At 41.5% G+C, this 20,418-nt stretch overlaps 3 protein-coding genes across 3 annotated transcripts; 2 read left to right on the top strand and 1 right to left on the bottom strand.

Annotated features, from left to right (window-relative positions):
• Window positions 1-1,549: 1,549 nt before the first annotated feature.
• wdr20b (WD repeat domain 20b) lies at window positions 1,550-7,808 on the bottom strand. The gene is made up of 4 exons (XM_008398392.3): window positions 7,470-7,808; window positions 5,478-5,660; window positions 3,976-5,367; window positions 1,550-3,198 (listed from the first exon to the last, which is right to left on the bottom strand). The coding sequence occupies exons 1-4, from the start codon at window positions 7,716-7,718 to the stop codon at window positions 3,145-3,147; spliced, it is 1,878 nt and encodes a 625-aa protein (XP_008396614.2). The 5' UTR covers window positions 7,719-7,808; the 3' UTR covers window positions 1,550-3,144.
• Window positions 7,809-9,972: 2,164 nt separating this feature from the next.
• hsp90aa1.1 (heat shock protein 90, alpha (cytosolic), class A member 1, tandem duplicate 1) lies at window positions 9,973-14,219 on the top strand. Its single transcript, XM_008398394.3, has 11 exons — window positions 9,973-10,277; window positions 10,890-11,039; window positions 11,120-11,486; window positions 11,592-11,725; window positions 11,829-12,134; window positions 12,231-12,396; window positions 12,510-12,700; window positions 12,790-12,937; window positions 13,023-13,291; window positions 13,395-13,728; window positions 13,829-14,219. The coding sequence occupies exons 2-11, from the start codon at window positions 10,890-10,892 to the stop codon at window positions 13,936-13,938; spliced, it is 2,175 nt and encodes a 724-aa protein (XP_008396616.1). The 5' UTR covers window positions 9,973-10,277; the 3' UTR covers window positions 13,939-14,219.
• Window positions 14,220-14,566: 347 nt separating this feature from the next.
• Window positions 14,567-19,220, top strand: hsp90aa1.2 (heat shock protein 90, alpha (cytosolic), class A member 1, tandem duplicate 2). Its single transcript, XM_008398393.3, has 11 exons — window positions 14,567-14,734; window positions 15,865-16,014; window positions 16,117-16,483; window positions 16,566-16,699; window positions 16,818-17,150; window positions 17,244-17,409; window positions 17,491-17,681; window positions 17,804-17,951; window positions 18,040-18,308; window positions 18,401-18,734; window positions 18,813-19,220. Exons 2-11 carry the CDS (start codon window positions 15,865-15,867, stop codon window positions 18,920-18,922), a joined length of 2,202 nt encoding a protein of 733 aa, XP_008396615.1. The 5' UTR covers window positions 14,567-14,734; the 3' UTR covers window positions 18,923-19,220.
• Window positions 19,221-20,418: the final 1,198 nt, after the last annotated feature.

Genomic DNA, 20,418 nt, shown 5'->3' with positions numbered 1-20,418 from the left:
ACCGACCAACGAAAAAGCAGGAAAATTCTAACCACCATACAACTTTTAACCTTTTACAATATCCCGTTCCCTAATTTTAATCTGGTAGCATAACTTATTTTATCACTTAGTTTTAAACAGTTATAGTAGCCTAGGCTAGCTACGCTGACAACATGCTAACCAACGTAAAAACGGCTAGCTAATGGTGGGTAACTATGGCAACCAACGACAGTTTACCCACGCTTTCTGCAGTCAGGTCGCGCGCGCATCCGTCGTGTTAATAAAAAAAAAATCCATCAGACAAGCCCGCTCTGAATATCAAACGAAACTGTGACATCACAATATATAATTCCCAAAAGCAGAATTCTGTCATCACCAGCGATTATATAAACTCGTCACATCGGTCTGCTTTCATCACAACCTGTTAGCAGCCGCTGTTGATACGTTTCTCTTGAGAATTAATTTAGCAGCTCACAGTAAGATTTTCAACTTTGCTTGGTGCAGCATTTCTTTTGGAGATTGACATCAAACGTAACGTGAAATCTTTACCGAGTTTCTAGACAAGTGATTTATTTATTTTGGAACCTGGAACAAGCAAAGGTTACAATGGAGTCCGACCAGCCTAGAGTCGAAGAGGTTGCAGCGGACAACATTGTTGAAAAGGAATTACAGCCACCCAAGCCACTGAAGCGCAAGAAGAAGAAGGTGTCATTTGCAGTCTGGTGGGAGCTGCACGCACCTGAGGAGCTAAAGATATCAAATAGCAGGACTCTTCACTGGTCACTGAAAATGAATCGAGCGCCAAAGCACTGGAGACGGTGGATCAAAAAGGGGGACAGTCAGCCACCAGAGAGCGAGTCTAGTGAGAAGAACCAGGACCATTTCAAACCTGGTCCGGAGGAACACGTCCCCGTTGATCAAGAGATTTCTGCAGGAAATATTGGAAAGCAGAACGTTGCAATGATATTCTAATTTGTTAAAGAGTTCACATGGTGACTCCGGCAACATCAAAGTTATTTATATATATATATATATATATATATATATATATATATATATATATATATTGCAAAGTAACAAACAGTGATCATTTTACCATTTCGCTGTTGGAATATAATGGAAAAGACTCGCAAACTGTTCATGGGATAATAGAAATTCACATCGTATCATTATGCTGCAGTTGCTTGAAATGTACACACGATGGCGCCAGATACCAGCTCATTTGCTGCTTGGTCTGCCGTCATATTTTTGAGATTTATTGCATCAGTTGCTACCAATAAATGGAGAGTTCGAGGGCAAATAAGTTTTCTGACCACATTTCTGTAAGCATCACAGATCCAACTATTCTGATTTTTAATAATGCATGCGAAATTTCATAAGAATAATTTGTCCCTTCTTCAACAGACTTACAAGCTTTTAATTTTAACATTCACAGGTGGTCTATACATCCCGTCTGGGCTCGAAACACCTTGCGAATGACCTGGAGGGAGGGATGTCTGGGGTTTCGTCCTGAACCTGCAGGAATGCCATTGTTTCAAACAAATAAGACACACACACACACACACACACGTTGTATTCTGTCAAAGTTGTTTTAATAGGCATCACATAAAGGAAAAGGCTCCCACTGTTAAAATCCTCAGTCCTATGTGCGGTGCGTGATAAATCCCCCCTCGCCCTCAGCTTCACCACCTTGAAGTGCGGACATTTTGTCAGCAGAAATTCATCACAGTGTCAGAAGTTTATTCACGAGTTCGGCGTCGGTTCAGGAGAAATGGCAAAAGCGAAAATAACTCGGTGTACTAGGAGTCTCAGCCCGGTGTGCAGAACTCGTTTGTCAGTCTTGTTGAATTTAATTCACAAGCATGCTGCCAGGGTGGGACAAAGGCCTCTGGGTGAGGGGGGATTGTATCAGCAATAGTCTTCCTATGGTTTACCTGAGCTCAGTGATGGCCGCATCTGTTCCTACCTGTCTGTGTTGTAAAACGAAAACCTGCGGCGACAGGCTAGCAAGCGTACAGCACGACCTGTTAGACGAGAGGATTTCAAAAACATTTCCTAATACCAAACGCTTCCTTAATAAAAAATACACCTGAATTCTCTTTATGTACAACAGGAAAAGAAAAACTCACCTGCATATTCAAGACCCCTTTTAGTTAGACTTTCTGTATAAGAAATATCACTATTTTTTATGAAATGAGAAATCTTTCAACTAGAGTATTAATGTTAATTTCACCCATAAATCATTGAAGTACAATATTTACATATAGTACAGAAGACAGTTTAATCTGAAACAATAATAAAATAAATGTTCGATAGGTACAAAGTTTGCTTTTTTTTTTTTTTTTTTAAGTTTTACCTTAACCTTGCCAGAATCCTGACACACTCCAAAAAAATGTAAAGCCATTCTCCTCTAATAAACTATTAAGTGCAAAGAATTTGTTTTCCATATAAAAAACTGATTGCAGCATCTAACTTTGAGACAGAGAACAACGGTAAGCCGTTTTGTTTTTTTTTTGTTTGTTTTTTTTGTCTTCCTACAAGTGCTTCAAAAAGAGATGTGAAAAGTTACACTTGCGTTCTGCCGTCACAAAATCAAAACGGAGGGGTGGGGGAGGGGAGGAGTTATTGAACGAGTACGAAAGGAAGGGAAATGTGTGCAAAACTCACTCGGTGTGATACCTTGGATTTGAATATTTCTAAGGGAAGAACGAGAAATAGTTTCAGGGATATGCCGCAGCCTCCTCAAAGTGATCTTATTCCCTTTTATTTTGGGGCACATCAAAACAAACAAGTCACCGAACTAAACCCATGCGTAAAGGTTGGGTTGAGGCATCATCACGTCACTGTGTCTAGTCTTTGAACATCTATAGGCACAAGAGATTGGGTATTAGAGTTTGTTAGTTTCAGACTAGACAATTTGATATAACCAAAGATGTAACAATGATCCAGTCACACACTTTTTAACTACCAACAAAAACCCTTTGAACCCCAACCAACATCAGATTCCTTAACATGGGGCGGGGGAGGGGGTGGCAACTCTGGGGTAGCAGTAGTGATGAATATGACACAGAAACAGAAGGTTAATTGCCGTGTGACAGTGTGTGAAGGGCCACACACTGGGCTTGGACATCCCCCATCTCTGTTGCATGGATCAGCCAGCAGTGCCTATACTACTGTCCCACTGGGAGAGTTGGCTGGGTTGTTTTGAGACAACAATCCCTGCAAGAAGATAAGACAGGGTTACTCAGATGTAAAACAACAGGCAGTTTAGATAGATAGAATGTTTTCTTAGTTCTGAAAACCCAACTTAAAATGACTAGGGCTTTGCAGAGGTTAAGGAAATACCAAACAGGCAAGTCAACCAATTGCTATGGTCGTTTTTGACCAGATATTAATCTAACACTTGCAGAAACCTCAAGGGTTGAAGCTGAACACCACTGGGTAAAACTATGAGATTTCCTCATAGCTTACAGTTATGTTCAATTAACATCGGTTAGACATGGGAAGTGCCTAAAGGTTGCAGGCTATTAGCTTTGACAATGGGACTTGGGCACCCCCACCTTAAAGGGAATATCCATGGAGACGAATGAGGCATGACAAGTTTTAATTGCGGTTTTAACTGAAAACTAATAATAAATTTCAATGCTGGGATAAGATGCATTTTTATTGTCTTCATAATTTGCTTTGTGAAAAGAGGGACTAAAGTCAACCTGAGTCCCTAATCGAGCTCTAAAGGGTAAACTGATGGCAGTTTCATTACAAAGCCTCCAAAATTAGCAATTAATGACTTGGAGGAGGGCTAAAAAGACTTTTTAATTTCTGTGAATTATAGTTAAAAAAAAGAAGAGAAGAGTCAGTATAAGACTTGACAAAAAGATCAGAAATGTAGTCCCTCCATTAATATTCTTATGGTTCAGTTGAAAATCTATCTAATTGAATGGGCTGCAAACTATTTAAACCATCAGTCTAGTGTTGATAAGACTGATTTAAACTTACCACTTTACCAGGCCTTGCCCATGTGCAAATGAAACCCTCCTGACAAGCTGTAACCAGACAGTCCTCCAGAAAGATTAACACAGTGAGTCTCTCGTGGGCGATCTTCTTGCACACCAGCGGCTCCAACAGGGGAACCTCCTCCATGCGGGGGCACAGCGTCGTGCCCAGAGTCTTGGCTGCCTCGGCTTTCGCCGTCCGCGAGGAGCCGAGCTGGTTGAGCTTGTCGCTACTCTTGCTGCTGATGTGGCCCATGCTGTGGTTTCGCTTGTGGTCCTTCTCGTGGCGCTCCTTCCGCGAGTCGTGCAGAGACAGCGTTGCGAACTTGTTGGCGATGAAGGAGCTGTCGATGATGCTGTTGCCCTTACTGCTGTTGCTGCTGCAGCTGCTCCCCGTGTGGCTGTTGGGGGTGCTGCCTCCGGCTGGGTTGGTGGCCTGGGGCAGGCTGTTGGAGCGGGGCAGCGAGTCGGGGAGGGAGTTGGCCGGGTTGCCAGTGGCGCTACTATTGCTCACATTGTCTTTAGTATTGGTGCCGCTGGAGTTGGTGGCGGAGGTGATGGATACAGTGGTAACTGTCTGTCCAGTGGCTGCAGGGCTTGTGGCACTCATCACGTTAGTGTGAGTTCTTGTGCGAGACAAGGGGAGGTGGGGGAAAAGGATGTCCTCTGTAAGATCCCACAGACACAGCTGAGTATCCTGCCCCACTGAGCCAAATCTGTACGTCACGCTGACCGGCCTGCTTTCCGTAGAGTTTCTCTTAGAAAGCCTAGAGTGGGAGCTGTTGGCCCTCTCTCTGCCTGCCCCGATGTGAATCTGCTCGTGAAAGTCCTCATCACTCCCGCTGAACTCGGCAGGCAGCTCACCGTCCTCGACGCTAGTGGTGCAGTGGTCAAACGCCACCACACTGACCCACGACTTGTGACCCTGGCCCCGCGCGATCACTCTGCAGTCCGAGAACGACCACACGGTCACCAGGTCGTCCTCCCCTCCCGCCACGATATACCGCCCGTCGGGGCTCCAGCACACACACAGCAAGCCACCGAAGTAGCTCTTCATTGTTCCGTGGAGCTCTGCGGCGTCGAAGCCAAACACCCGGAGGAAGCCGTCCTGGCTCGCGCAAGCCAGAAACTTGCCGTCCGGAGAAAAGGCAAACTCATTCAGCGCCCCTTCGCCGACCGTCCAGCGGAGCAGGGGGTTACGGGCCGACTTGCTCTTGCAAGTGTGTACGGCATAGTTGTCCCCCTGCTTGAGGAGCTGGTAGTGAGGGGCGGTGGTGCCACAGGTGTTTTCCACGTTGTACAGGTACATGCTGCCGCTGGAGTGAGCCACCAGGAACAGGCTCTCTGAACCAGGAACCCATCGTATGCACGTTACTCTCGACTTGTCGATGAGTCTCTACAAGTAGAGGAAGAAATCGAAAGGTTAGCTTCTTTCTGGTTGACTTGGGCACATAAACAGGTGGAAATTGTGGTGTTAATTTACAAACGACGTTGATGTAAGCCTACCTCCTCATTGAAGAGTTTGCTGGTTTCCTTCTTGATTGGGTCGATGAGCTGCACCTGACCGGCTGAGAAGCCCACCAATAGGGAGACGCTCTCTGCTGTCGCTGTAAGGGGGTTGAAGTCGTGGCATGTCGGCTGCGTGCCTTTGTATATCCTCTTGTCTACGGGTTTGCTGAGATCAGCAGCCTAAGACGAAAACAAACATACTCACACATTACTTGCTCTGTGTAGAAATTTACTTGCACTGCTTCCACACAACAGTGGATGTGTCCCCACTTGTAATTTTAAAAGGTCTTGATCCAGACATTGTGCAACATACAGCTAGTGTGACTTTGTTTTGTTTTTTTTAAGTCGGCTGTCTAGAAGCAAATTCACTTCGGATCCACCCTTTTTGCTGACATTCATTCAAGAAAGGTTTTAGACACTACTACTATTGAGCTTTCAAGAAGTAATCTCACAGGTTAGTCAACTGACCAATCATGTCAGCCCTCTCTTGAGCAGCCATATTGAAGTTGTTCAAACCTAACACCAGACCTCCTATATCCATAATAAATGAAGTTGTGATAAATTCATGCGACTATGATGACATTGACCGCAAGATCCTACAAGGAGGGCTTTTTAATAGCGGCTTGCCAAGTTCACGTGTGTGAACGGATCTGTGTTCAACTATAACTAAACATAAACGCCTGAAATGATTCTGAGCTCAATATACAACTCACAAACTATTTGATTTCCCAAGCATAAAACAGATATTTTAAAGTATTAGCAATAACGAGTATATGAAAAAATTAACATCAATCAACCAATCACCTTTATCTATTATAGGGCTGCAATGAGGGTGTTTAATATGAAGGGGGGTTATTATTTGTTTTGAACTTTCTGAATTTAAAACTATGCCACTTGAGCAGTTCCAGGTAAAACATATTTGCAGACAAAGTTTTTAAAAAAAAATATTTATCTTAAATGAAAAAGGCATATAATTTTTGTATAGTTTTGGCACAATTACTGCTCTGACTGTGTTGTTCTTTCAGCAATTGTCCATTTTTTAGAGCCTGTATACTCCAGTTAGCGAATAATTGATTACTAAATTAGATAGTGTTTATCTCACTAATCCATTAATCATGATTAATCCGATTAATCGTCTTAGAGCTAATCAATTTCATACCATATTTTAAGGTTTAAACGTGCGGGTGGATTAGCCCCCATGTCTAAATGTGGCACATTAGATGTCAGTCTAGAGTTCATGTCAACTCCCTTCTAAATTCATACAGCAGAAAAGGTTACAAACACAGACGATCACTTTTCATGTGCACATATTAGCACGTTGTAAAAGCAGAGATTGTACCAATGCTCCCATTGCCTGCACAGGGTGCTGCATCACAAACAAAACACTTCATCAGTTTGATAGTCACAGATACCACTCCTGTTCAACAAGGCCAAGAACGAGTGTATGCAACCAGTGGATCACTATGCATTACATTCAAAGTCTGAGAGTTAAATGTGAACATCATTACAGCGAGAGTAAAAAAAAAAAAAATCTTTCTCCACTTCCAGTCCAATGGCTTAAATCGGGATCACTTATTAGCCGATTCTCTCCCAGGACCACAAAGTTTGTCCCTCCTTGTGAACACCACTTGACCCCCCCCCCCCTTTTTTTTTTTTCTTATTCTGTTTACCATGTCACCATGTAAATATCCACGATAAGCATACATCATATGACACGACGAGCCTTTTCCAGTCTCCTCCAGCTGAATTGGAATCTCGTGTCACAGACCCATTAAACATCCAGTGGATTCTTATCGAGGCATAAACAACTGTGACGATGTGAGCTTAGAATGCTAATTAGTCTCTAACTTAGCTGGGTCAGCTACATGGCCTTGTTGTTTGGACAACCTGCGCACCTCACTGACAGCAGCCCACAGAGCTTACACCTGTTAAAGGCGCCCGGTCGCTGGGCTCCACGGGGACAGCGGCGGGTCTGTCGGTATTGTTTACCTTTCTCACGCCTTTGTAGATGTAAAAGTACAGTTCCCGGCCCACATTGAAACATATCCTGTCGCCGTTGCCGGACTGGTCGTTCACGTTGACGAAAGAGACCTTGACGGGGTTGGAGCCCTGCGAGTTGAAAGGCACCCGGTTCGGGCGGCTGTATTCAGAGTGAGTGAGGAGCTTGTAGACGCCTTCCCGTGTGGTGAACTGGGTTTTAATTTCGTTCGTCTCCTTCCCTCCTCCCTCCGCCGCCATCTTGGAAATTGGCGTTCATCCTTGTCCCAGCCCCGGATGTTACACACACACGTAGAGGCCGTCAGTCATGCGTGCAGGGAGACGGGACTGACTGGAAATGTTAGCCAGCATGGAGATAAACAATTTTCAAATAGGATAACGGGCAAGCTATTCATAAAGTCAAACCCCTCTCACCATCTGTGGTAGAGAACAATTAATCGCTCTTCTATGTTACTATATATGAATTAATCATTTTATACATGGAATATGTCACAATTTCCTTCTACCTCGTGTATAATTCCAATCCTTTATGTAATAAGAAGTAAAATTTAAGCGACTTAAATCTAAAATTTCTTACTTCTTGTACTTAGCAATTTTATGTGACAAACCAAGACTAAATGTGAAATGGAAGAAAATTGTGTTTTAATTATTTTAAACAAAATTTAAAAAAAATAAATAATCGGACTAATGTCAGATCATTTATATTCAGCTCATATTTTCTTTCACTCCTAAATAAAATTTAGTAGAATAAAGTTCAGAAACCACCTTTCTTGTAACAAATGTCATGAATATAATTTTGTATTAAATAAATAAAACTACTGTGGGAAGGCTTTGAGGGATTGTAGACAGCCTTAGCAAACAAATAGCATCTTGGGACCCAGCAGATATTTCAGGGAAGAAAAGATGCAAAGCAGAGTTTGATATGGAACAATATTCCAAGCCTTGAATCTTGCAGCAGTTTTCTGAAGGAACATTGCAAACCGGACTATCTGGCTAAATGACAGGCAGCAGAACCCTGTAGGAGTTCCATAGACCTATAGATTAAAAGGAAGAATCTGTTATGGCAAAATGAAAGGCCTATGAAATCTGTTTTGTTTTAAACTTTATGCCACCAGAGAAACGTGAAATAACATGCATGTAGTCAGATGAGACCAACATCAAATGTTGTGGTCTTCATGCAACAACAACAACAAAAAGCTATAGAGGAAAACTCAAACTTCATAACCTCTTGAATAGATCGACACATTAAAAACAAACAGCATAATGCTATGCCAATGCTTTTCTTCAGCAGAGGCACAGCGGAACAAATGCCGATGATGGAATAAAATCTGTTAGATGTTGCATTTAAGTTTTTTTGTATTGCATAGTTACTTTTTTAAACTAAAAACTAATCTTTTCATTCTATTTCACATTGTTGGGTTATTTTGTGTAGATCTATGTTCAAAATTCCAATAAAGTACATTGAAGTTTGACAAAATATGACAGTTGATTCAATTTATTTATTGCAGGGACAGAGTGGATAGTACGGTAACAACATTTCTGTGAATATACCAGAGTCAGCCAGAACTGACGGGAGACTGCACATGCGGATTACAATGACTCATGCAGTTAAAAATAAACTATCTTCAATATTTCACAAACATCTACATATATCTGTTTTTCTTGTCACAAAATTTGATTTTATCATCTCCCAATATTATAAAATCTATAAAGTTATTTCAGCATGGAAAATATTTGCAATGATTGCGACAGCGCGTCGTGTTCAGGTACAAAGTCAGCTTCTCGTAGTGTCTCCAGTCAGCTGGAAGCATTTCTATTACATAACAGAGCGGGTGCAACGTATAATATACTGCCATCTACTGGCCACGTCAAAACGTTACCTATTGAAGTGGACTACTGTTCTGTGTTGCACAATTTTAATTCCCGGATATTCCACGATTTTCTAAGTGGCATATTCAGCTACCCTATGCCACTCATGACCCATTATAAAAATACTGTGTTCAGCATACATAAAATCATTTGCAAACTTAAAACTTTATCAGGTTGAGTCTTTTCAAAATTTCTGCTTCACTTACAAAAGTGAATAAATTCTCTATAAAATTCTTTGAGACACAATAAGCAGTTTTCTGTGGCTTATCTGACAAAGTCTGTCTATCTGTCTGTCTATATATAAAATTGTATGGAACTGCGTCAACCTGTCTGAGTTCCACACTAAATAGTAGGGTCTGTCTAGCTCTTAAAAACATGCAGGTGTGTAAATTCCACCAAGTTTTACACACCAAAAACTGAAATAAACTTGCTTCACTTTGTAGGCAAATTCATGGACATATCCTAGAGCAAGTGGCAGTAAGAGCAATGCACACCTATGACGCGTTCACCAGGTTGTGGGGCCTACCAGCCCGACAAGCTATCGGGGAAGCACTCACTGTGAGTGACAGGCACTCCTTGTGACTCTGCTCCCCTATAAGGGCACAGTAACATTAGGGCTCTCTCTTCCTGACTCCCCCTTCCTTCCCGGCCTTTCCTCAACCCCTCTCGCCAACAGTTGTGAACATGTTTTCTAGAAGCTTCCAAAGGGTAGCTTCGAGAAACCACCCCTAAAGTATAAAAAGACTCGAGCATGGCCTGGTGGTCTGCATAGAGTCAAAGGACACTCACGCGAACACACATCAAGACAGACTTGACTCCTCACAGGAGCAGCAGCGAAGTGCAGATTTGATATTCTTTGAGAAGAAACGACAAGAAAAGCAGTTTGTTTGACGATTCGCTTGAAGAAAAGAACCAACAATTTTAATCGAGGTAAGGTTTGAACAAATTTTACAAAATGAGAATGGTTTTAAATGTACAAAGGAAAGTACTAAGAACTTAAAGTGAATTGATAGTGTTTGCATTTTAGTGTCACTTCCCTTTTAAATGGCAGAAACAGAGCCATTTTGCCACAAGAATCTTTATAGAACTATAATGTGAATGAAGCACATGGCATGTAGGGTGACCCTGACCCAGAGAGCAGCTGTTAGTCAGTGGAACAATTATTCACAAGAAGCTGTCTGCCTGGCCCAAACAGTAAATGCAGTATGTTCACATTATTGTATAGCAGCATGATTTGCAGTCGGAATTTAATTTCTATGAAACAATTAAGTTAGGCTATAAAGTAAATCTGTTGGGGGATGGGAAAGCACTAGAACTCCACCCTCTTGCCAAATCTTTGACTGACAGCTTGAGCATATGCTCATCAACCATTAGCCACCACATGTAAGCCATGTGGCCATGTCAAAGAATTTTGTAGCAGTAGTAAAACACATCTAGATAGCACAGACTAGTAAAACCGGAAGCATAAAAAAAAACTATACTATTGAAACATACAATATAAAATCAATTTTTAAAAAAAGTAACATATCTGCCCTACTTTAGATGCCTGAGAAAGCTGGACACATTATGGAGGAGGAAGTGGAGACCTTTGCCTTCCAGGCTGAGATCGCTCAGCTTATGTCCCTCATCATTAACACCTTCTACTCAAACAAAGAAATCTTCCTTCGTGAGCTCATTTCCAACTCCTCAGATGTAAGAGAACTAAAATCGTACATAATCTATTATATTTGTGAACTCAACAATGATTTAACAGCAGTTTCTCCTCTGGACAGGCCTTGGATAAAATTAGATATGAAAGCTTGACGGACCCCAGCAGACTTGAGTCTTGCAAAGACCTGAAGATTGAAATCCAGCCTGACCTGCATGCTCGCACCTTGACCCTGATTGACACGGGCATTGGCATGACCAAAGCCGACCTAATTAACAACCTGGGCACCATTGCCAAGTCCGGCACCAAAGCTTTCATGGAGGCTCTGCAGGCAGGAGCCGACATCTCCATGATTGGTCAATTTGGTGTGGGTTTCTACTCTGCATACTTGGTAGCTGAGAAAGTCACAGTGATCACAAAGCACAATGATGATGAGCAGTACGTGTGGGAGTCTGCAGCTGGTGGTTCATTTACAGTCCGGCCTGACAATGGTATGATTTAGTATTCTACTGACATTACTTTAGCTTTAATTGGCATAAGCAAATATAGCTTTACTCCTTTCCTGTGGCTTAAAGTCAACTTGATTTTATTTTCAGGAGAGCCACTGGGAAGAGGAACAAAAGTTATTCTTCACCTCAAAGAAGATCAGACAGAATACTGTGAGGAAAAACGCATCAAAGAAGTAGTCAAGAAACACTCACAGTTCATCGGCTATCCTATTACACTTTTTGTAAGTTATCTCACATTAGAATCTATTGTTAGCCATTAATGAGCACTGAAAATGTGAAAATAAATGCAAAGAAAATAGTAATCAAACTTCCGATCTGTTGAAGGTGGAGAAGACAAGAGAGAAGGAAGTGGATCTTGACGAGGGAGAGAAGGAAGAGGAAGTTGAGAAAGATGCAGCAGAGAACAAGGACAAACCAAAGATTGAGGATGTGGGCTCCGATGAAGATGAAGACTCCAAGGATGGCCAGAACAAGAGGAAGAAGAAGGTCAAGGAAAAGTACATTGATGCTCAAGAGCTGAACAAGACCAAGCCTATCTGGACCCGCAACCCAGATGACATCACCAATGAAGAGTACGGAGAGTTTTACAAGAGTCTCACCAACGACTGGGAGGACCACCTGGCTGTTAAGGTAAGCTAACAATGAGAGTCCAAAATGATTATTCAATATTCATGATTATTAGTGTACGGAGCTAATCAAAATGTATATTGTATTTTAAAACTTCAGCATTTCTCAGTGGAAGGTCAGTTGGAGTTCCGTGCTTTGCTCTTTGTACCAAGGAGAGCTGCCTTTGACCTTTTTGAAAACAAGAGAAAGAGAAACAACATAAAGCTTTATGTCCGGAGGGTCTTCATTATGGACAACTGTGAGGAGCTGATACCAGAGTATCTCAGTAAGTTACCATTTTCTGTCAACACATCAATTATTCTCATCTCTGTCCTTACATACCTACATTTTGTCTGGATGTGGATTACTAATAGAACACTGTTTACCTCCTACCTTTAGATTTCATCAAGGGTGTTGTGGACTCTGAGGATCTGCCCCTGAACATCTCTAGAGAGATGCTGCAGCAGAGCAAGATCCTGAAGGTGATCCGCAAGAACCTAGTTAAGAAGTGCTTGGAACTGTTCACAGAACTGTCTGAAGATAAGGACAACTACAAGAAGTTCTACGAACAGTTTTCCAAGAACATTAAGGTAGGTTCATTCTTCTGAGTTAAATTCATGTCCAAGTTGTATTAAAATGTGAAGTGTAACTGGCAGTAACGGATCATTCCATATTTCAGCTTGGTATCCACGAGGACTCCCAAAATAGAAAGAAGCTGTCTGATTTGCTGCGCTACTACACCTCAGCCTCTGGAGATGAGATGGTTTCCCTCAAAGACTATGTCTCTCGTATGAAGGACAACCAGAAGCACATCTACTACATCACTGGTTAGTTCTTCATCAAAGTGTTAATTTATCTAATCAATTTCTTAAAAAGCATATTGATTAAATGAATCTGCAACAACCTCTACAGGTGAAACCAAAGATCAAGTGGCCAACTCTGCCTTTGTGGAGCGTCTTCGCAAAGCTGGCCTAGAGGTCATCTATATGATCGAACCTATTGATGAGTACTGTGTCCAGCAGCTGAAGGAATATGATGGAAAGAACCTTGTCTCTGTGACCAAAGAAGGCCTGGAACTTCCAGAAGATGAAGATGAGAAGAAGAAGCACGAGGAGCTCAAAAATAAATTTGAGAATCTTTGCAAGATTATGAAGGACATCCTTGACAAAAAAATTGAAAAGGTAATCACTTTCTGAAATGTCAAAACTATTGTCTTAACAACAACAACAACAAAGAACCGGCTATAATTGAGCATTGCAGTAACACAAAACCTCTCATACACAGGTTGTAGTTTCCAACCGCTTGGTTGCCTCTCCCTGCTGCATCGTCACCAGCACCTACGGCTGGACAGCCAACATGGAGAGGATCATGAAGTCTCAGGCACTGAGGGACAACGCAACCATGGGTTACATGACAGCCAAGAAACATCTTGAGATTAACCCTTTGCATTCAATCATTGAGACACTGAGGGAGAAGGCAGAGGCAGACAAGAATGATAAGGCTGTGAAGGATCTGGTCATCCTCCTGTTTGAGACCGCCCTGCTATCCTCAGGTTTCACACTGGAAGACCCCCAGACTCATGCAAATCGCATCTACAGAATGATCAAGCTTGGTCTTGGTAGGTTTTTTTTTTGTTGACTATTTGGATAAGCATGATCGGACCTATTCTTAAATTATATATTTATGAAGACACCGCTCATTACTGTATTTTATTGTAGGAATTGATGATGATGACTCTGCAGTTGAAGACCTCATTCAGCCAGCTGATGAAGACATGCCAGTCCTAGAAGGAGAAGATGACACATCAAGAATGGAAGAAGTTGACTAAAATACTGTTCTTACATAGTTTTTATTTTTGTAAGTGCTATTGCTTTTTAAAATGACTTTTTCTTTACCTCAACTTTATTTCTGAAAAGTGTCAACTTGACAAGTTTGTTTTTAGTAATACAGACCATAATGTCTTTTAATCCTCATTCTAATATATTTATTTAGACCTTTTGAGAACATAAGAGTAGAGTCAAGAGGTATCGACTTATTCCTCTTTTTGTAACCGTTACATTTTATATGTAAAGCTTTAAAATTTATAATAAAATGAATATGTAAATCAAACCGGCTGCTTTTTATTATATGGCAATTGCATAAGTGATTTAATTAGCCCCCCTGCGTTTTACACAAGCAAAATTGGTTTTACAGCCACACAGATTATAATGTAAGAAAGAAGGTTTCATTTTCTCCATCGATACCCTCTTTTTTTTTTTAATTGAACGTTCTGGAATCTTCAGTGAACCCGGCATGGCAAGTTCTCGTTTTTGCTCACACGTGCCTTCTTCCCTGAACAAACCTCTGCTCCGCTTCAACACCGCCCCCTTCTGCCAGAAATGGAAAGACGGGCGGGTATATGCATTGATTGGCATTTCAGCCGACCAATCAACTGTAAGCACCTCAGAGAATTCCAGACGGTTCTGGAAGCTCTCAGTTAGGATTTTCTCGAACGCTCTGAGAGACTACAAAAGCCGCACAGACAGTAGGTGCAGACAGATACTTTACCAGACGAAGTAGCAGCGCACTGGAGCGACTAGGACACGTCCAATTCCGGAGCCCTCGACACGCGTTGGAGGACCAAGGTAAATGGAGAAAATCTTCATGAAAAATCTGACGAAGATGAGGACTATTCTTAATAAACCACAAAGCCGTTAAGGGTGACCGTTTTCTAATGTTAATTAAACTGGAGCTTAATTATTGACATTATATCAAAGCTTACAGTTTACCGAATGAAGCCTCCAAAATTATATCAATGTATGTGAGTAAATGGATTATTGCTAAAATAAACGTCACGTTTTTACCTCTAAAATTGAGACTTATGAAGGCTAAATTAGAACAGTTATGTCTAAACTCTGCAGCCTCCTGACACGGTGGCTCTTTTGTGCACTTTTTAATTTTATCTAAAATATTTTTAATTTTGTACTCTGCCAATGTTCAGTCCTGCTTCCAACATTAAGACTCACATTTTAGCTTTGGGATGTCATCCATTGTGATTAGAAGGAGGGGCTTTTCGATCGTGGAGGCTGCTGGACTCCTTGCATCTTTGGTAGCTTCTAGAACATTTCTGCCACGAATCCTGCAGGGGGCGCCGTTGCACTTCCTGGAATTGGCACTGGAAACCACGTGGTCTTGTCGAGTCGTTTTTACATCACTGACGAAATAAATTATGAGAGAAATCAAACTATTAGAAAACTGAATGATTAAAAGCATGTCCACACGTTCACGTGTGATTACAAGGTATAGAAATTGGAATGAGAAGTATAAGCAGGTGGTTTTTAGATTGAGTTGAATGGCTGAACTGGACAATCTGTCAGGCCAGCTGTCTCCAAAAACATCGCCTTTATCTTTTTTTTTTTTCTTGTTTCAAAACGTACTTTATTTTGAACAAATGGCACAAAGAAAGATTTTCAACACAATAACATCGGATGACAGAACATAAAAACAAAGAAACAATTATTGTAAAATGATAACCAGAAACACTGGTATTATTGGTGTTATTCAAAAGTCTTGAAATTTGTAAATGTATAAATGAATACAATAATATATCCTTGTTTACATTTAAATAATGCTATAACTTAGATTTTATTTGGTTTTGCTTTGCGTTTTCATTTATTTTTGAAAACGGTTTACATTTAAAAAAAGCAGGATTTTAAATTGTGTTTGGCAAAAATGTTACTTTTTCTAAAAGCTTGTATCTGCCGCTTTTACCTAGATGCCTGAACTACATGATCAACCAATGGAGGAAGAGGCAGAGACCTTCGCATTCCAGGCTGAAATTGCTCAGCTGATGTCCTTGATTATCAACACATTCTATTCCAACAAAGAGATTTTCCTCAGAGAGCTTATCTCCAACTCCTCAGATGTAAGTTTATGTTAAATTTCCAGTCAAAAATGAAATAAAATGTCTGTAACATCACTTTTAAAAAACCCCCAGCATATTACTAACTCGTCGACCTCTCAACAGGCCTTGGACAAAATCCGGTATGAAAGTCTTACCGACCCCTCCAAGCTCGAGTCTGGCAAAGACCTCAAAATCGAAATCAGGCCCAACAAAGAGGAGCACACTTTGACCCTGACCGACACGGGCATCGGCATGACCAAGGCCGACCTGATCAACAACCTGGGCACTATTGCAAAGTCTGGCACCAAGGCTTTCATGGAGGCTCTGCAGGCTGGAGCAGACATCTCCATGATTGGTCAGTTCGGTGTGGGTTTCTACTCTGCGTACCTCGTCGCTGAGAAGGTCACAGTCATCACCAAGCACAATGACGACGAGCAGTATGCCTGGGAATCCTCTGCCGGAGGCTCATTCACAGTTAGAACAGACAACTGTAAGTTACTTTAACACAAAGGATAGATGCTTATGTAGTGACTTAAAGGCAACATGAACTGACTTGTTTTTCTGCTGTACAGCTGAACCGCTGGGCCGCGGAACGAAGGTGATCCTGCACCTGAAGGAGGACCAGACAGAATATCTTGAGGAAAGACGAGTCAAAGAGATTGTGAAGAAGCACTCGCAGTTCATTGGCTATCCCATCACACTCTTTGTAAGCATTTGCAATATTTTATGTATTACTGGTTTATGCTACTGCTTCATCAGCTTTTTTGTTTTTTTGTTGTACGCTTATTAACAAGCGCCTTTCCAATTAATTTTGCACGTGTCAGGTGGAGAAGGAGCGGGACAAGGAGGTGAGTGACGACGAGGCTGAGGAGGAGAAAGAGAAGGAGGAGGAGAAGGAGAATAAGGAGAAGGAGGAAGAGAAAGATGAGGACAAACCTGAGATCGAAGACGTCGGATCAGATGAGGAGGACGACCATGACAAATCTTCAGACAAAAAGAAAAAGAAGAAGAAGATCAAGGAGAAGTACATCGACCAGGAGGAGCTGAACAAGACAAAACCCCTCTGGACCCGCAACCCAGATGACATCACCAATGAGGAGTACGGAGAGTTCTACAAGAGCCTCACCAATGACTGGGAGGACCACCTGGCTGTCAAGGTAAGTCTCAGTTTTTGTGTTTAAAAAAAAAAAAAAAAACGTGTTTCGTCTAAATTGTCACAAAAATAACTTGCGACCTTTCACCCCGAACAGCACTTCTCGGTTGAGGGCCAGCTAGAGTTCCGTGCTCTTCTCTTCGTGCCTCGCCGTGCCCCCTTCGACCTGTTTGAAAACAAAAAGAAGAAGAACAACATCAAGCTGTACGTGCGCAGGGTGTTCATCATGGACAACTGTGACGAGCTCATCCCAGAGTATCTCAGTAAGTATTGCTGCAGGCTTGCTCTAAAATTAACTAACTGGAATAGTGCAGGTGTAAGAACGAAGCTGTCTCCCTTGTTAGATTTCATCAGAGGGGTGGTGGACTCTGAGGATCTGCCCCTGAACATCTCTAGAGAGATGCTGCAGCAGAGCAAGATCCTGAAGGTGATCCGCAAGAACCTAGTCAAGAAGTGCCTGGAACTGTTCACAGAACTGTCTGAAGATAAGGACAACTACAAGAAGTTCTACGAGCAGTTCTCCAAGAACATTAAGGTACGAGTTTGTGCGCTTTTAGGAAATGTTGCCATTTTTCTTAACAAATATCTTGACTGGAAACCTTAAGTGGAAGCTGTCTCTGAGTGCCTGATGCTAATAGCTGGGCTGTTTTACTGCAGCTTGGTATCCATGAGGACTCCCAGAACAGGAAGAAGCTGTCTGAGCTGCTGCGCTACTACACCTCAGCTTCTGGAGATGAGATGGTTTCCCTCAAAGACTATGTCACACGCATGAAGGACAACCAGAAGCACATCTACTACATCACAGGTGAGTATTTTTCCATCTTTAAAAACTCCTATGAATAAGATTCAGACTAATGTAGAATTTACAAGCGTTGCGGTGTCTCTTTTTGCAGGTGAAACCAAGGACCAAGTGGCCAACTCTGCCTTTGTGGAGCGTCTTCGCAAAGCTGGCCTGGAGGTCATCTACATGATCGAGCCTATTGATGAGTACTGTGTCCAGCAGCTGAAGGAGTTTGAGGGAAAGAACCTGGTTTCAGTAACGAAGGAGGGCCTGGAGCTGCCTGAGGATGAGGAGGAGAAGAAGAAGCAGGAGGAGAAGAAGGCTCAATTTGAGAACCTCTGCAAGATCATGAAGGATATCTTGGAGAAAAAAGTGGAAAAGGTGAGCAGTAAGATGCCAAAAGAAAATTGAAAGTCTTGTTGAGCTCTTGTCTGTAATAAAGCGCCTAACATAATTGTTGCATCCCGGCACAGGTCACAGTCTCCAACCGCCTGGTTTCTTCTCCCTGCTGCATCGTCACCAGCACCTACGGCTGGACAGCCAACATGGAGAGGATCATGAAAGCTCAGGCGCTGAGGGACAATTCAACCATGGGTTACATGGCTGCCAAGAAGCACCTTGAGATCAATCCCGACCATCCCATCATGGAGACTCTGCGGCAGAAGGCAGAGGCTGACAAAAACGACAAGTCCGTGAAGGACCTGGTCATCCTTCTGTTCGAGACCGCCCTGCTGTCCTCAGGTTTCACACTGGAAGACCCCCAGACACACGCCAACCGCATCTACCGAATGATCAAGCTTGGTCTTGGTATGTGCCACTAAATTATTACACAACAGAGAAGCCAGTGGATAGATTGCAGTAATTCATTTGACGTTCCTCTTTCAGGTATCGATGAGGACGACACGACGTCGGATGACGCTACCTCTGCTCCCGCCGAAGATATGCCTCCTCTTGAAGGCGACGATGATGCATCCAGAATGGAAGAAGTTGACTAAGCTCCCTCCTGTTTAACTAGTGTTAAAAAAAAGGCATATTGTACAGTTCTAACCTAAATGTTGTAAATGATCTTGGAATGTCACCACTTGTTTCTGTTCCCACTGACACCTTTAAGTTCAGATCATTCCTATTTTAGGACTTTACTTTTCAGTTGTTAGTGTCAGGTTTTTGTACCTCAAGTTTCAATGCATTTGTGTTATTTATTGACATTCCATGGTTCGTTCTTTAACTGTAAATATCTGATGCTGTTATTTGGAGCAGTTGAGCACATTAAATAAAAGTTGAACATGTGAATAAGTTTGGTTCATTGTGCATCAACTAAAATTGTGAAGCTTCTAGAGTTAATACTGATGAGCATATAGTTCTGCAAGTTAAGTTAAAGTTAAGCAGTAGCGGTATTCTACGGTTAACCTATGTAACTATTCTCCAACTCGTACAAATCTAGATTTGAACAGAATGAAATGTGGTTAAAATGTCGTACAGAATGGGGGGGAATAGCATGAGCTGCCTAATTGATTTCTACAACATAATGAAAAAATCTTTAATACTCAAATACCCGAGAACATTGACCTAATTTAGATATTGATGCATTCAATTGAACATCCTCTTGAGAATGTCTTGAGCTTTGAGTGCAAAATTATGACCTTTAGTTATTTCCAGATTGCTAACAATAAATGGTTCACAGAACATTTATATATAGAGGTGCTCAGGTTTGCAGTTAACCTTTTTCCAAATGAATTTGATTAGTTGCACTTGTCAACTTCCTTTTTTTGTTTTTCTGGAAACTGAAGCATGCCTAGTGAAGCAGTATTGATGCTCTGCTGTGGTTGGGTTTACATAATGGGAAATATGTTAATGAAAACTTAAAAATTCTTACCTATTTAAATCTAGAGCATGTGAAGCTCGGTTAAATCAAATGCAAGCATATGAGCTTGTTCATAATTGAGCTACAAAAAACAATCGTGAGAAATTGTAGGAAAAAAGATGTCAAAGGTGTTTTGTGGCGTCAAAATGCGTTCTATTTTGTAAAAAGGGCATTGCTTTTAAAATGGCTTTGGTTGTTTTCTGCTCAGTTTATTTACCATTAAAAGGCAAACCACATCTATACAAACATATATTTTATTAGAAATAAAAAGTACACACAAATTGGGAGTAGTTGAAGCATATTAACGTTACATTACATATTTATATTTGAGTTTTAAAGCATTATCAAGATTTAGCGGAACCACTGCCTCCCAATAAACTAATAAATCATAACTGCATAATTAACTTTTTTATGAAGCAGTACTTCTAGAGGAACTGGATGAATTATTGATAACTATTTCTTCTTTTATTTTAATATATAGACAACCAGGAGAGGAACAAGGTCACATTATTAGCATTAACCTTTAATTTTAATTGCGCCTGTGTTTTTCTCCCTCCGCTCCAAAGAGTCAAAATTGTGATGTAAAAAGCCTGGCAGGCTGCTCCTCTGCTATTTAATGTCCTGTACTTG

The sequence above is a fragment of the Poecilia reticulata genome, chromosome 21 (assembly GCF_904066995.2).
Source record: "Poecilia reticulata chromosome 21, P_reticulata-male-v2, whole genome shotgun sequence".
NCBI lineage: Eukaryota > Metazoa > Chordata > Actinopteri > Cyprinodontiformes > Poeciliidae > Poecilia > Poecilia reticulata.
Note: the sequence above shows the minus strand (reverse complement) of the source record. Positions and strands in the feature narration are given on the sequence as shown.

Excerpts from the sequence above, each read along its gene's own strand:
- wdr20b (XM_008398392.3), bottom strand. The coding sequence starts at position 7,718 with ATGGCGGCGGAGGGAGGAGGGAAGGAGACGAACGAAATTAAAACCCAG. Across the intron at positions 5,368-5,477 it reads GCAAACTCTTCAATGAGGAG|AGACTCATCGACAAGTCGAG; the intron begins GTAGGCTTACAT and ends CTCTACTTGTAG. Across the intron at positions 3,199-3,975 it reads GGGCAAGGCCTGGTAAAGTG|GGATTGTTGTCTCAAAACAA; the intron begins GTAAGTTTAAAT and ends ATCTTCTTGCAG.
- hsp90aa1.1 (XM_008398394.3), top strand. The coding sequence starts at position 10,890 with ATGCCTGAGAAAGCTGGACACATTATGGAGGAGGAAGTGGAGACCTTT. Across the intron at positions 11,040-11,119 it reads TCATTTCCAACTCCTCAGAT|GCCTTGGATAAAATTAGATA; the intron begins GTAAGAGAACTA and ends TCCTCTGGACAG. Across the intron at positions 13,729-13,828 it reads AATGATCAAGCTTGGTCTTG|GAATTGATGATGATGACTCT; the intron begins GTAGGTTTTTTT and ends ATTTTATTGTAG.
- hsp90aa1.2 (XM_008398393.3), top strand. The coding sequence starts at position 15,865 with ATGCCTGAACTACATGATCAACCAATGGAGGAAGAGGCAGAGACCTTC. Across the intron at positions 18,309-18,400 it reads TGGAGAAAAAAGTGGAAAAG|GTCACAGTCTCCAACCGCCT; the intron begins GTGAGCAGTAAG and ends ATCCCGGCACAG. Across the intron at positions 18,735-18,812 it reads AATGATCAAGCTTGGTCTTG|GTATCGATGAGGACGACACG; the intron begins GTATGTGCCACT and ends TTCCTCTTTCAG.